General features: G+C 39.8%; 1 protein-coding gene across 1 annotated transcript in view; it reads left to right on the top strand.

Annotated features, from left to right (window-relative positions):
* lmcd1 (LIM and cysteine-rich domains 1) overlaps positions 1-14,355 on the top strand; it is a 66,947-nt gene extending 52,592 nt beyond the window's left edge. The window contains exons 5-6 of the mRNA XM_072582649.1: positions 8,034-8,249; positions 10,298-14,355. Of these exons, the coding sequence (XP_072438750.1) occupies positions 8,034-8,249; positions 10,298-10,459 (378 nt within the window). The 3' untranslated portion in view covers positions 10,460-14,355. The remainder of the gene's footprint in view (positions 1-8,033; positions 8,250-10,297) is intronic.
* The last annotated feature ends 1,375 nt before the right edge of the window (positions 14,356-15,730 follow it).

Raw genomic sequence — 15,730 nt, 5'->3', positions numbered from 1 at the left:
ACAGAGTGACAGGCCACTTATCATGTTATTGTTTAGAGAATACTGCTGTATATACATTAGCCCATGTGTAAAGGTTTAAAGTCACAAATTATATTATATTCAAGAAGCCTGTAAATGCTCTATACATTCAAGCTGCGTCTGAGAACAGTGAATTTGATGTGAAAATAATTTGAATTTTGTGCATTTTTTTCTGAATTCCTAAATTCAACAATGATGAGGAGCTCATGGGATTCTATTTGCTGAGACCACAGTTGCAGTTACCTCAGCTGCTTCTGTCTCTTCCTCAAGCCAACTGGGCCAGGCTCCCCCAATGACTTTCAACTAAACATTTTTCTCTGACTTCTGGTTCACTTCTATTTCCTCCACTAGCACAAACCAAACTCATCCTTGACGTGGGACTCACATTCTGCTGCATTGACCAGTCACTTTCTTTTCCTGAATCCCATGTTAGCTGACATTGTTGACAGTTTTCTCTCTTCAGGTTCTGTTCTTCCCTCCGTCAAATTTACTATGATCTCTCTTTTCCTTAAAACCTCCAACTTTAACCCCTCCATTTTTGCAAAGTATGCGACCATCCAATCTCCAAGTTTCTTTTCCTGATCAAAATCATTGGATATGCTATTTCCCCCAAATCCACATACATCTTGCCCTGAACTCCATGCTTGAATTCTTTCCAATCAATTTCTCCCCTTGCCACAATAATCTCAACTACATCTTTCAAAGTCACCAAGTAATGCTCTGTGCAACTGTAACAACATTAATAAATCCATCATCTTTGGTTACCACCACAAACTCCATTCCCAACTAGGGCAATATTCCCATCCCTAATAACTGCCTGTGACTAAGCCAGACTGTATGCATCCACAGTGTCATATTTGGTCCTATGATGTACTTCTGGTCACACCATCACTGAGACCATCCATTTCCATCTCTGCAACATTGGTCGAATCCATAACACCTCAGTGTAACTGCTGTTGAAAACCTTGACCATGCCTTTTCTATTCCCTAAACATTTCCTACCTTGCATAAGCTTGAGCTCGTCCAAAGCTCTGCTACCAATGTCTTTACTTGAGCCACACCCCATTCCCCAATCAACCCAGTCCTTGCTAACCCTACAGTGGCCTCTGGTTAATCAGCACCTCATTTTCAAATGCTAACACTTGTTTTCAAATCCCTCCAAAGCTTCATCCCTCCCTTACTCTGTAACCTCATACATTCTTCTGAGATAGCTAGGCTTCGCCAATTCTAGCCTTTTGGGCATCCTCCATTTTAATTGTCCCCATCATGAGTGAATGAAACTTCAGTTGGAAAGATTCTGGGCTTACAAGTTTCCTCCCAAAACTTTGCTGCTGCACAATCTCTGCATCCTCCTTTATGGACGCTTTTTAAGATCTGTGTCATTGTCCAAACGTTTAGTAATTTCTCCTCATATCTACTTGTGTGGCTTGATGCCAAATGTTGTTTAATAAATCTTGTGATTTCTTGGTGCAGCAAAGATGTTATAAAAATATAAGCTATTGTTCTAACTGTCCCACTATGTCAACACTGTCTTATCAATACCATAATGACAGTTGGAGTCCTCTTTTAACTTCTAGGATCAGAATGGCATGCCGCACCCCCGCCGCCCCCCCCCCCCCCCCCCCCGCCCCCCCCACCCCCCCATCCCTATTGTACTGAAGTCAAGGATCATCACACAGTCCTTTTTATTTTATCTGGTATTAATAAAACCATGCAAGTCATCACCTTTGCCTTTCCTCCACATGAATATTATGTAATACTTTTAACTCTGCAAATTGTTTTTCTCAATGTGTCAGAGCTGCTTTTGCTTTGTATTTTTCACCTTCAGGAATTCTGTCCAGACAGAGCCCAAATGTGCAAGGTTCAGTTTTTTTTCTGCTAGAAACATTACAGAATTTATTTGAGCCAGAGTGCCAAACCTTCATAGATTCTCCAAATGCCTCCTTAATGTCCAACAGCTGAATTTTTTTCTTCACGATAAACATCTGAGGATTGAGCCTTCCTTCTCAACTTTCAGGTTTCCCCGGAAGGTGAAATGAGAACACTTGTCATGCCCAGATGCTAGTGTGTTAGAGGGAGGCATTAGCATTATGGTGTTGTCGTTCTGCTCATGAGTCCCTTATGCAGCATGGGTCCAAATCCTGCCAAGGCGGTTATTCCAATACAATTTTTAAAATAAATCTGGCCTAATGGCAAACATGTAACCCATTGTCGATTGTTGTAAAAAATCCATCTGGTTCACTCATGCCCTTTACTGAAGAAACCTGCCAACGTTAGCTGGTCTGATCCCTGACCTAAAACAATGCGGTCAATTCTTAACTGCCCTTTCAAATGGCCCTTGCAAGCCACAGTTTGTGGGGCAGTTAGGGATGGGCAATAAATGCTTGCCGAACCAGAATCACCTATCACCTATGCATGAATAAAAGGAAATATTTATCAGAAGATATTTATGTACATGTCTTGAGATGATCTGAAAATGAATATAGTTGTTATCCTGGTCAGCAGATTGCTGAAAACTAAGTCACAAGTTCTTGTTGTATTCCTTTGTGACAATCTCTAATTTATTCTTTTGTGATAAACATTGGAGGAGAGAAAAATATCGTGCATATTGGAGACAATAGAACTGGACAGTTAATTTAGGAGATCTTAGGCTAAGAATAAGCAAAGGTTCAATGACCTCTTTCTGTGTTATAAACCTCTGCAGTTCTACATTTAATATCATTATTTTACTCCCCCTTCCTGCCATATGTCTGTTTCTGTGCTGCATGATGATTATACAAGGACACCAAGTACACATCATTACCGTGATGATGTGTCCACCTTTGCTATTTAAGGGATTATTATGGCTGATGATGCTGGAAGTGTCATGGCTAGAAATTTCCTCATAGCTCTCCTCACCCCATCAATGTAGTTAGCTTAGTCATATGAATCCTACAGTCTAATGATACAGAATGCTGCTGGTCTGAAAATCTAATATAATCATGCCTGGACTTTTTTGCTGACTCAAATAATGTTCTTGGGACCCACAAATTGTCAGACACTCAACACTGTTAAGATAGGTAAGATTGATTCCTTTATGGTAACCTACTGAGTATAGAGTCACAGAGATGTACAGCATGGAAACAGACCCTTCAGTCCAACCTGTCCACGCCAACCAGATATCCCAACCCAATCTAGTCCCACCTGCCAACACCTGACCCATATCCCTCCAAACCCTTCCTATTCATATACCCATCCAAATGCCTCTTAAATGTTGCAATTGTACCAGCCTCCACCACTTCCTCTGGCAGCTCATTCCATATACATGAAAATGTTGCCCCTTAGGTCTCTTTTATATCTTTCCCCTCTCACCCTAAACCTATGCCCTCTAGTTCTGGACTCCCCAATCCCAGGGAAAAGACTTTGTCTATTTATCCTTTCTATGCCCCTCATAATTTTGTAAACCTCTATAAGGTCACCTCAGCATCTGACACTCCAGGGAAAACAGCCCCAGCCTGTTCAGCCTCTCCCTATAGCTCAAATCCTCCAACCCTGGCAACATCCTTGTAAATCTTTTCTGAACCCTTTCAAGTTTCACAACTCCGATAGGAAGGAGACCAGAATTGCACGCAATATTCCAACAGTGGCCTAACCAATGTCCCAACATGACCTCCCAACTCCTGTACTCAATACTCTGACCAATAAAGGAAAGCATACCAAATGCCTTCTTCACTATCCTATCTCCCTGCGACTCCACTTTTAAGGAGCTATGAACCTGCACTCCAAGGTCTCTTTGTTCAGCAACACTCCCTAGGACCTTACCATTAAGTGTATAAGTCCTGCTAAGATTTGCTTTCCCAAAATGCAGCACTTCGCATTTATCTGAATTAAACTCCATCTGCCACTTCTCAGCCCTTTGGCCTATCTGGTCCAGATCCTGTTGTAATCTGAGGTAACCCTCTTCGCTGTCCACTACACCTCCAATTTTGGTGTAATCTGCAAACTTACTAACTGTACCTCTTATGCTCACATCCAAATCATTTATGTAAATGACAAAAAGTAGAGGACCAGTATTGTACGCCTACTGGTCACAGAAATGCTGACAGTTTAATTTTCATTTGAATGTTGTCCTGTTAAAATCTTTCTGATTTCAGATGTTGCACTACATGTTCATTGAAAATTAAAAATTGTCACCATATGTTAATAGCATTTGATGTTTTTGTCTCTTTGATCCAGTTCAGTAGATGCAAACTGTTGCCAGTTTCTGACACTAATGTATTATTTAATCAGTAGAACCTGTGCAAGACAGGACAGATGGAAAATTGAAATGATCTGTCTTGATTTGATCAAGGAGTTTGATAATGCTGAAAGCTATTATGTTTGCAGGCAAGGGAAAGAGTAGGGGCAGCAATGGGAAAATGTATTTACAAAGATTCTTCCATTTCCTGACTGTTTTATTGTCACTTTGTAGCATTAATACAGTTCTAAACATACTTTGGTTTCTGAGGTGTTGAAGCCATTTATTTCTGATAATATCTGAGGAGCATTAAAGGAAATATAGATGTAAGTGTGGAATGTAGATACGTTTTATCATTTCAAAGTACCATTTATGTATAGATGGGACAGATTTCTCACTGCCAAGTAGTATTTGATACTTTTTTTTCCCTTTATTCGTTCATTGTATGAGGGCATCGCTGGCTACGCCAGCATTTATTGCCCAGAGGGCAGTTTAAGAGTCAACCATATTGCTGCAGGTGGAGTCAGATGTAGGCCAGATCAGGTAAGGATGGCAGTATACTTCCCTTAAGGATATTTCCGACAACTGATTCATGGTCATCATTTAGGCTCAATTCAGATTTTTTTTCCCCACAGAGTTCAAATGCCACCATCTGCTCTGGTGAGATTCGAACCCATGCTCCCCAGGACGTGGCCAGGGTGTCTGAATTATTAGTCCAGTGACAATACCATCAGACCTTTCCTCCCCTATACACAAAGAAGAGTCTTAAACAACATATTGAAGAGATTTTCTTTCTCCCCTTCCTCCTATCGCAATCTTTTTGTCCAAAGATTTGTGTTTCTGGGTTGGAATGGCAGATTCCAAAGACTGTCAGTGAAACATCACAAAGTGCAGATGTAATAAATTGGCTGCTTCTACGTTTTTCACCCATCATATTTCGCCTTCCTTTCACTGAGACAGTCAACTTGTCTGTCCTGCGTTGACCGTCTCTTGGCATTATTTTCTGTGTACTGCCCAATTGTCTCTCACAACCAAAGTAGTTAAACTGTTCATTTATTTCACCACTTTTCAGTTCTCTGTTTTACTTATTTTTTTGTTCTCGCCTGGTCTCTCACTCTCTCATCTCGCTCCCCCACCTTTGTCTTCCTCTCTCTGTACATTAGTCAGTGCCCATTTTTACAGACAGCTAAATCCAGACCTCACCGAGCGGTGAGGCACAAATTGGCAGCTGGAAACTACCAATTTATAAAGTAAATCTCTAGTATAGTAATATATCTCATCTCACTTGATGATTGCAACACAAGTGGTGGTAGCAAAACCAAGACTTTTTGTTAACTCTGAAGTAATTATGTGGCTGTCTGCAATTGAGTGAATGGTAAAATATACAAAAGAAGTATAGTCTGTTTGGGGGGGGCAGGGAGCTAGCAGTGTGATTGAAATCATTCACAAACTCCTTTCTTCACAATCCAGACAGATAAAACAGTGTGTCATTCTCAGTTTGGGGAATGTGAGTAAAGAATCAGTCCAAGTTTCATTGCTGTAGTTGTAAATTAATCCGGTAAAGCTTTAACTAATTTATTCTTGAAGGTGATGTACTTTTGTAAAGTTTTTACCCTGAAATGTGCAAAGGCATGCTTCAGTCAAATGCACAACTGCCATTTATGGTCCTGGCTATGCAGGGAATGTTGCCACATTGGCATTCCATAACCAAGAGGATAGGTCTACATTTGGGAATTTCACTCTGCAGTGTAAACAGGGTGGATTCCGCAACAGACTCAGCCTGGACAAGTAGTGCCACTTGCAGTTGAACTAGCCCTATGTAACACCAAATTGGTATTGATGGACAAATTTCAGAGAGGACTACTGCTAAACAGGTTAGTGAGCATTACCTCATATTCCAAGCTCCTTGGATCTCAGTTGACCTGTGATTCAGGAGTTAATTTTAAATTTACCCCTTACATTAGGAAATTGGGAGGATCTGACCACTGAGGAGGCGGGCTCCTGTTGAGCCTGAAGTAGATGATGCAGAAACTCTAGGCCTGTAAACTTGGCTTTAAGGGACTTGTTGGAGATGTCGAGTCAACAGAAGAACATGAAGCAGAGGTTCCAGAGATTGCAAACAGAATTAAGCAAAGGATGGAGGAAGCCATCCAGATTCTATCTATTATCATGTCTCTGGCATGTGAGCATTTGGTTGTCTTTGAGATCATGTCTTGGAGACCTAGATCCAGTAGAACACGCAGTGGCTGCGGCATATGCATTTGGACCATTGTGCTGGCATGGATACAGCTTCACTAGACAAGAAGGGGATAAGGCACCTAAATATCACTTCAGGTGCCCCTTTTCTTGATGGATGTGCCATACCACACTCACATGCAAAAGACGCATAAAGAATGGATGTTTTATTCCAGCATACTCAAAAGGTTACATTGCCTTTCTAATTCCCCTCTTCCAATGCCACAGTGTCTCCCACAGGTGAAGTCAAGGAGGATGCACCAGCAGACTTGGAGTCCTCTAATCCCCAGCTCACCAGGATACCAGCCAAAGTCACCTTGGTCAACAGGGTACAGCAGTCAGCAGCTGCCTTCACCTTAGCTGTGGATGTTGAGAAAGCATCAGGGGTATTGGTGTGAAAAGAAAGCTTAAGACATTATTAAGGCACAGTGGTGACACAGGCCTGAACGTATATAAATTTCACTTGAAAATGCATGTTTAATCACAGTTGTCAAATATGTTGCCTTTTATTACGTTGCCAGTTTCCACAATGTTATTGTGCCTTTCAGGCTTTGCATTTAATTCCCTCTCAATTGGTGGCTACAGGTCTATGGATGCACCATTTATTGTGCCATAGTAAAATAGCAGTAGTATCTGTGAGTATCTTGCCGTGTATAAGATTGAACATTGGGCATTATTTATGGAGTTGCAGCATGGGAATGCATCTGTCAACCTATCAGGTAGTGTTCACTGCAATGTCTTCCTCTGAGGCTGCTGCTTAACATTGTCCAGATGGTGCCCACATGATTGTCAATCTACCAAGTCTCACTCCCTGTTCTTATTGTCACCGTTCCATCCCCTGACTACCCTAAAATTTAATCCTAAGGACTCCAACAAGGACATCTTTAGGACCATTTATCCACTACACTGCCTGTTGAGAAGATCCTTCTATTGCCCAGTCACAGAAACACCACATTTGTGAAGAAATTACCCTTCATCCCTTGACAGGGGGCACTATGCCTCTCATCCCCACACAGTCTGCTTCACTTAGCCTGCTCCATGCTCTAAGCCGCTTTGATTTCCCCCATCCAATCTCAATCAATACCTCTTTGAGGAACGCTCCACACAGGGGACAAAGCAATGGCTATTCACTATAAATTCCGGCAAGTATAATGCCTCACCTGTGGTATACCGCTTGTATGCAGTCAAGGATTAGAAGGCATGGCCTGATTACATACGGAGAACTTAACTATGAAAGGTAGCTTAATTCTGGTGAACAGGCCTTTTAACTGAACATGCATGACACCCAAATGCCTACAAAATGGTTTCCCACACTTGCTGCTGGTAAACTGAACCTTTTAAAGTTCAGAGAACTTAATTCCCAACTTTCATCTTACTATTGGGAGAGTTTATTTATGAGTCTGACACAATTAAGATTCCTATTCCTGCTCCCGAGAGCATCATTGTAGTTTTGCTAAGGGCAACTTCATACCTTGTTACTAAACTCTGTTTTGTTGATGTAAGTGTTTACTTGAGTTATTATTGCACTGTCACTCATGAGTTGGGTTTCTCTACTTTGTTTCAGCGTTGTGAGCTTTGCAAGCAGCCAGTTAGCAACGAGAACCCCGTGGTGTATGGGGAGCGAGCAGGGTATGACAGGCTCTGGCACCCAGCGTGCTTTTTGTGTAGCTGGTGCAGAGAACCTCTGGTGGATCTCATCTACTTTTGGAAGAGTGGGAAGCTCCTGTGCGGTCGCCATTTCTGTGAGAGTGAGAAGTACCGCTGTGTTGCCTGTGATGAGGTGGGTTTTTTCTAATTGGAAACATTGGTGCAGAAAAGCATAAGCACGTCCCTTTCCTAAGTCCTTGCCTAGAAAAAATTTGGTCACACAACAGAGTCTTTCGTGTTGGCTTATGCCTGCAAATTAAACTGGACAAGTGGACCACTGCCACTGCTGTAGTGATACTCTATTGGATGGGTCCAAATGAAACAGATATCACCTCCTGTGATCTTCATTCTGCAACTCTGGATTTTGCAAAATAAAGCGATGTCCAGGGCAACTATCCACATGTAAAGCTACTGCTGCAACAGTACAGTCGGTCCTGAATAACACAGCTACAGCTTCAGAAAGTTTCTGCACTTCTGATGGACTTGGCAGAACTGTAAGCTGGTCAGAGATGTACAAGTTCACCAGCAGAGCAAAGAACCTGAAGGAAGTATTTTTTTTCCCCACTCTACTTGCTCAGCCAAGCTCCTGATTGAGAGAGATAGATAACCACTTTATTGAAAAATCATTATAATGGCAGATGCCAAGTTATGATGATTTTACAAATGAAAACAATTAATCATAATTATTTACATAGATATAGACAATCACTTAAAGAAAAATAAATTTAATACAATAAAGCGATTGCACAATGATAATCATTAAGTACGTACATAATTATAATAATTCACAAACTGTTGCTGTCCTTAATCTATAGAATAAAACTTAAAGATCTATTGCATTCTTCATCTTGTTCAAATGATCACAGATTGTACATTGTCATGCTGATTTCATTCAATCTTTTACATCATACAATGGAGAGCATGTCTCATTTCAATAAAATAGTAGGTTATAGAGGATCTCAGCATAACATTTCAGTTTCTTTGCTTTGAGTGTGCATCATGTAGTAACACCCCACTAAAGAGATACATATCCACATCCTTCTACATAAGAACAAGGAGTCCACAGGATCCAGATCTTCATTACTCCTTGTGCTCTTGAGTGCAGGGTGATTTGTAGCAGCTATTTGCAGTCTGGTATAAAAGTTCTTCTTTATAAAGGGCCCTTTATTATCTTCATTATTAGCTGCCAATGTTTTCCACACAATATTGCTGTCAGAAAAACCATCAGTAGCATTGATCTTCAAACTAACCCACGGTTCTGAATATATCATGTAAGACATCAGGATCAGTGGCTCTATCTAAGTTTAACAATCATGCCCAGAGATGACACCAAAATATAAATCTGTTCCTAACGTACAGATTTGTGAACAGTGGTCCGCACTCTGGCTGTTCTTTGGAGTTAACCTGGCCACGCTTTAGTGGAAATCTGTACAAAGGCTAATTTTACACACAATTATGATATTTACTTTCAAATGTAGAATTAGGTTTTATTATCACGTGTACTGAAATACAGGGATACAGGAGTACAGTGGAAACATTCCATTTTGCCATTCACGGCTCCACCTTAAGTAGACGCAAAATCTTCAGCAAAAAATGGCAACAAAGAAATAAGTTAGAAGTTCAATATTACAGTTCTTTTCGGTATAAAGTAGTAAATAAAAAATAAAGTTAAAAGTTCCAAATTATATTCATTCTTTAGTCTTGGGCCTGCAGTCACTCCAACCTGGGCTTTCCCCATGAGGGTTTGATCTCTCGCACGCTGGGCTCGATCTTGTGAACTTAATGGTCATATTTATAAAAGTAACATATTCGATAGGCCTTGGATTGGCATTTAGTATCAACACCATATACAACCCAGTGGAGTGCATCTGTCTGGAATGGGATGATGTAAGTAGTAACCAAATTTATGGGTCCAGTTTTTGAGCTTGATAATACTTTGGTCATGAAATTATGCATTTAGCTGGGTTGATAGCATATGCTAAGTCAGAAGATCGTGAATTCAAGTACTCCAGTCATACATTTTCACAGTGCTATTGGAGTGTTGCGTGGTTTAATGTAGTTCATTTAAGTGATGGCCCCAATTGGTACACAAGTATCTGGAATAGGGCTGGTGGAGATCTAAATGAGAACTGCTTTGAGGAAATAAAATCCTGTATTGAACGCAATCTTTTTTTGTTACAGTTGATTTTCTCAGAAGACTACGTAGAAAGTGAAGGACTGACATGGCACAAGAAACATTTCTGCTGCCTGGAATGTGAGCAGCCACTGTTGGGAAAGTCCTATGAGCTGGAGCAATCCAAGCTGTCCTGCACATCCTGTTACAAAAGCACCAAGAAAATATGATGGGCTTTCCCTGGAACACTGATCCATGTTGTGTTTTCATATGCAGTACACATTAAAGCTAAGAAAGTTTAGTCAGCTAAAAGCATAGGAAGCAGATCTAACTATGATACCGTAAACAGTTTCTATGAGTGAAGCAGTTCTACAGAGTGGGCATTTTTTTTGTTTTATTTATTGTCACTGTATTTTGTAAATGCATTTTACAAAATACAATGAAAAGTATTGTATAGTGTCACCACTCTCTGACGCCATCTTACAACATAGACACATAAACCAGCATATCGAACCAGGCAGAAAAATAAAGGATCCTTTAAAATCTCTACAAGATTCATTTTAAGACCATGGTGAGGTTTGTGTTATTAATTGATTATTTTGCAATGCCCCTCTGACCGAAACACTTCACCATCCATAGAAATGACCCTTTTTTAATATAAAATGCTCAATGGATGTAGGTTTGCTCACTGAGCTGGAAGTTTCATTTGGAGGCTCACTGATAATGTTATCTAGTATGGTGACGAAACATCTGAAACTGAACCTTCCAGCTCAGCGAGCAAATCTACAGCCAGAACCTCAACCTGAGCTACAAATCTTCTCAAAACTCGATAAAATGCTCAATCTCAGCATTCACCTTCTCCGTAAAACACTGCTGCACACAACCCTGACTGCTTGAAAAGAAATTCTTCTATATAAATAGTTGTTAGATGTAGGTTTACATTTGTAAAAGTGACGATATTCAGCTGTAGATCACTGCTGGATAGATGACAGAAAATATTGAAAGAAATTGTTTGGATTAAGCATGCAATGGGTGTTGATATACTGAACTCCTCGCCCACTTATAGGTCTCTGGGAAACTAATGGTATCTCTTCTCTCCCAATTAGATTGGAAAAGAAGGATATGGATGTGAAGTGTTTAGTACCACTATATGGCTATCTTTTATCATTCAAATTTCAAGACCTAAAATATACCTTCACCCTTCAGAACCTGTCAATCTAAGGCTGCAAGATTTTATACTGGTTGAGGATAAAAACATTGCAATCTCATTTGTACGGTCCCTTTATCCAATATTGTGGAGGGATTCTGCTCGATTCCTTTCAATGTTAATATATTTAGAATTGAAAAAACAACCTGAGGGCATGGCATGAAATGGATCATGGAAAATTTAGTCTGGAGTCTACTGAACGGACATTCCTGTGGGGGGAGTTTGAGCTAAAATTAAACTGCTGTTGGCATTCAATGTATACAGCTGTATATTATTGTAAAGGTGAAATCCTTTCGGATGATCACTAACAAAATATCAGCACTTGGAATTGCATCCATTGTATTTTGCAGTTTAATTTAAACAAAATCAAACTTGTGTGAAAAAGATGACGTGAGAATTTCCCAGAAGACCCCCATCTGCCTCAGTTGGTAATGGCAGTGAATGAGCCAACCTTATGATTTGATTGAACAATGCCGAGCTAGTGCAGGAGGAAGGGTTTTGCTGTGCCCGGCTATAGAAGGGAAAATCAACCAGGATTCACATTTCCACATCATCATCCAGTAACCTCTGTCTGTGAATGAAGGGAAATGTCACGTTCTGCTGCAATGCCTATCAAAGTCAGATAACCCCTCGGCACACTCTGTGCAATGGCAGAGTGGTCACATGGGTCAGACACAGGAATGGACTCCTGTACCTGTGGGCTGTGCCACAGAAAGAAATGATTACCTCCTACAGAGGCACTGAGAAAACTTAACAGCAATCATATCTGTCAGTTTACAGTTTAAGGTTACTGCTTCTGAGGTGATCCAGGCTAACCTTAGCTTCGATTTGACCAAATTGTACAAAGTCATAAGGGCATGTAAAGCTTGAATTTTGAATGTGCTCTTGGGTAATTACATTGTTGATGGGATTTTTTTTATGACAGAGAGACCAATCTTGGTGTCTTCATGCTGAGAATGTTCCTGTTTAAGATATTACTGCACAGCTGCTTATACAGCACATTCAAGTGATATTTCTCTTGCAGCAGATAAGTTGACACTTAGATGTATTGGAGAAAGAAATGCCTGAAGTCTACATCTGTACAATTTATTAATGCAATGATATTTAGATACCAGTTAGCTTCAGACAGAGACAGAATAAAGTTGCATTTACTGTCTTTTTACATAGTCACTTTTGGAAAAGTATCTCAGTGCTTCACATCAGAATAACTTCAAGATTTCTAGATCAAAAATGCATTAATTCTTAGCTGTAGTTGAAACTATATGTAGTGTCTGGGCCTATGAAGTAAAAAGTTATGAATTCACATTTCCAGCGAAGAGCATCATTGAGGTGGTGCACATGATGGGAACTGAAGCATGTGGGGCAGTCAATATGATAAGTCCCCAGCCCATAAATTCCTAGAGAACCTATTGACTTGTATATCAAAAGTTTTTCCCCATCGGCACTCCTTGATAGCTTAAGCTATATGAATCTGTACACTAGTTTGGTTCTTGTGTTAGTAACCATATCCCATTGAGTTATTGGGGTTTCTTCAGTTTAAGATATTTCCTTGCAATATTTTGTTGACGATAAAACATTCAATACAGATGCAAGATGTTTGCAATCTCTGTGTGCATTTCTGGAGACTGAGTGTTATGGATCAGACCAAGCCCTTTTTAAAATATTAAGAAGATAGTCTAGACCCTAACTTTTTATTTTCTTTTAAAGGTAAGTATAAGATGTTATGTTCCAGAGGCAACTCAATTGGTCAAACTGTCAGGCTTGAACCAAAACACACTTTATTCGTACACTATAATTAAAATTCAGACAAAATGTAAAAAGAATTGCCTTAAGTTTAGCTATTGAAATGCTTAATATATGTTAACTACTGCTAATTAACTGTTCCAATATATTAACATCCTATAAACCTACTCTTGACAAAAGCAAATTCAGCAAAATAGATTGTCTCCCATGCAATTCGAGCAGCAGGAAGAGAAACAAGCTTTTAGCTGTAACGGAGAGGAATAAGGATTTCCACATTCAGTCTGAAGACTCCAGCAACTGCTACCGAAGCCTAAAACAGCCTATAACTAAATAAATCGGATTCTGTGGAAACTTGACCTTACCCATTCAGGCAGCTGCTAATTGTTCCAACTTAAAAAAAACCAAGGCCTCGCAAACTGTTTATTGGATTTCAAGCAGACTGCTAGGAACCTCTGTTTCAACATTCATTGAAAAAAAGGACAAAATGCATCACTTAAAGCCATAGTATTGTCACTGCTAGGATGGACAATATCAAAAGCATGAAATCTTCATTCTATGTGAATTAATGCCTCTATTTTGATTAATGGATGGAATATTAATACATTGAATGTTCACAGTAATATCTACCAGTTTTACTGAGTGCAACAAGTAGGTGGAATCACATAGATGGAGGCGGAGGAGTAAAAAAAAATATTTTTCCAGAAAATAAATCAGAAACCCATGGGATCAAGTCGAATACTGGATTAATATCCTCCCAATATTAGACACCATTGCCTCCAGTGATGAGGAAAATCAGATCAGTGCAAAAACCAGTGTTGCATGTGACATGATAGTTTCCTGACACATTGGTTATCTCTCCTGACACTGACTTCAATATTTTGAGTCTAACTGCATGGCCCTGTTGTAGACTTTGACACAGAGAACTGCAGATGTATACTGTAGTGTGCACTGAACGCTGACTGTCCAGAGGCATGCTTATCACTGAGGATTAAAGAATGAAAGGAAAATGTTATCTGATATGTTTGAGTTTTTTTTCTTCCACATGTAACAATGATAGTTTTTAAGTTAATGATTGTGTGTCTGTGTTGGTGCAACTATGAATGATTCATTTAAATGCAGACTTTTGTAGATATTTAACCCTTTTGAAAACTTAAATAAAAACTCAGAGCACAAGAATTTTGTATTTAGTTTTAAATGTTTCCTAGTTCTGTAAGCTGCCTTTCCCCAATTTCATTCATAATTTAGTACAATTTATGGAAAGTGGATGTGATGCAGACTCCACAGCAATATTGCAAAAGCACACATTGCCTGAAATGTATTCAGAGAGTTTTATTCCTTCTAGCAAGATCTGATGTGTTCTGTGAACTGTTCCTTGAGACTCTCAGCACTCAGCAATGTCAAATGACACCAGTGTCCTTGAATTTTTGTTGCTTTTGCAAAAAGATTTAGACCCTCAGTCAAAGCTGCCCCTTGTCCTAGATGATAGAAATGCCAGCATTTATAGTGATATTCATGTCGAGTGAATGGTATATTACTTATTTCTCACAATTTGCCTCCTTGGGTGTTTCATTTTATTTCAGCAGGACTTGTTTTTTAACTGGAGGCCAGAGGAGGTGCTTTTCAAACTAAATTCCTGAGGATCATTTTGTAAAATATGTAAATCGCACACAACGTTTTCCTTCTTAACAGTTACCGAAGCCAACGGGTACAAACAATCTCACTATATTACTCATAAATTCTTGTTGTTTCTCTTAAAATGTCAGGCAGACTGTCAAATGGCATAATGCTTCCACCTTTCCCTATTTTTCCCTGGAGAACATATAAATATATTATCCTACTGTTGGAGCTGGCATGAATCTATCATGATATTGCATTGTAGCGACTGGAAGTTGTACCTTGAGTTAAAATTTTTGTTAAGACTTACAATTGTCCCCACAAGTAATTCTGAAGGTTCTGAATAACTGGTGCCCACCAACCGGTAGTCTTTTATAATATGATCAGGCCTGAAAGGTTGAAAGGTTATTTGTCACACCCATATCAATAACATTATTAAATATAACTATATACACAAGATGGTAAGTGAGAACATACCGAAAACACTTGAACACTTGATGTTATTATGAAATGACTCCTTATGTACGTATGGCTTTTATTAGAGTGAAGTTATAGTTAACTCTTTAGTCCACACTCTTCATTCTTGGGCAATGATACACCAGGCACAACACTGACCATCTGACATTGACACAAAGGCATTATCCAATGTATGACATTGGTTCAACAACAAAAATGGGGACCTATCTGAATTATCCCCTTGCATTATTCCAGGACACACAAAGTCAATGACATTGTCTCATTTCAGGGCAGCATGGTAGCTCAGTGGTTAGCACTGCTGCCTCACAGCGATAGGAGTCCAGGTTCAATTCCTACCTCGGGCGATTGTGTGGAGTTTGCACATTCTCCCCATGTCTGTGTGGGTTTTTTCCGGGTGCTCTGGTTTCCTCCCAAAGTCCAAAGATGTGCAGATCAGGTGAGTTGGCCTTGCTAAATTGCC

This window comes from Chiloscyllium punctatum, chromosome 12, assembly GCF_047496795.1.
Source record: "Chiloscyllium punctatum isolate Juve2018m chromosome 12, sChiPun1.3, whole genome shotgun sequence".
Classification (NCBI taxonomy): Eukaryota; Metazoa; Chordata; class Chondrichthyes; order Orectolobiformes; family Hemiscylliidae; genus Chiloscyllium; species Chiloscyllium punctatum.
The sequence above is the reverse complement of the archived record's forward strand: the minus strand, read 5'-3'. Positions and strand labels throughout refer to the sequence as shown.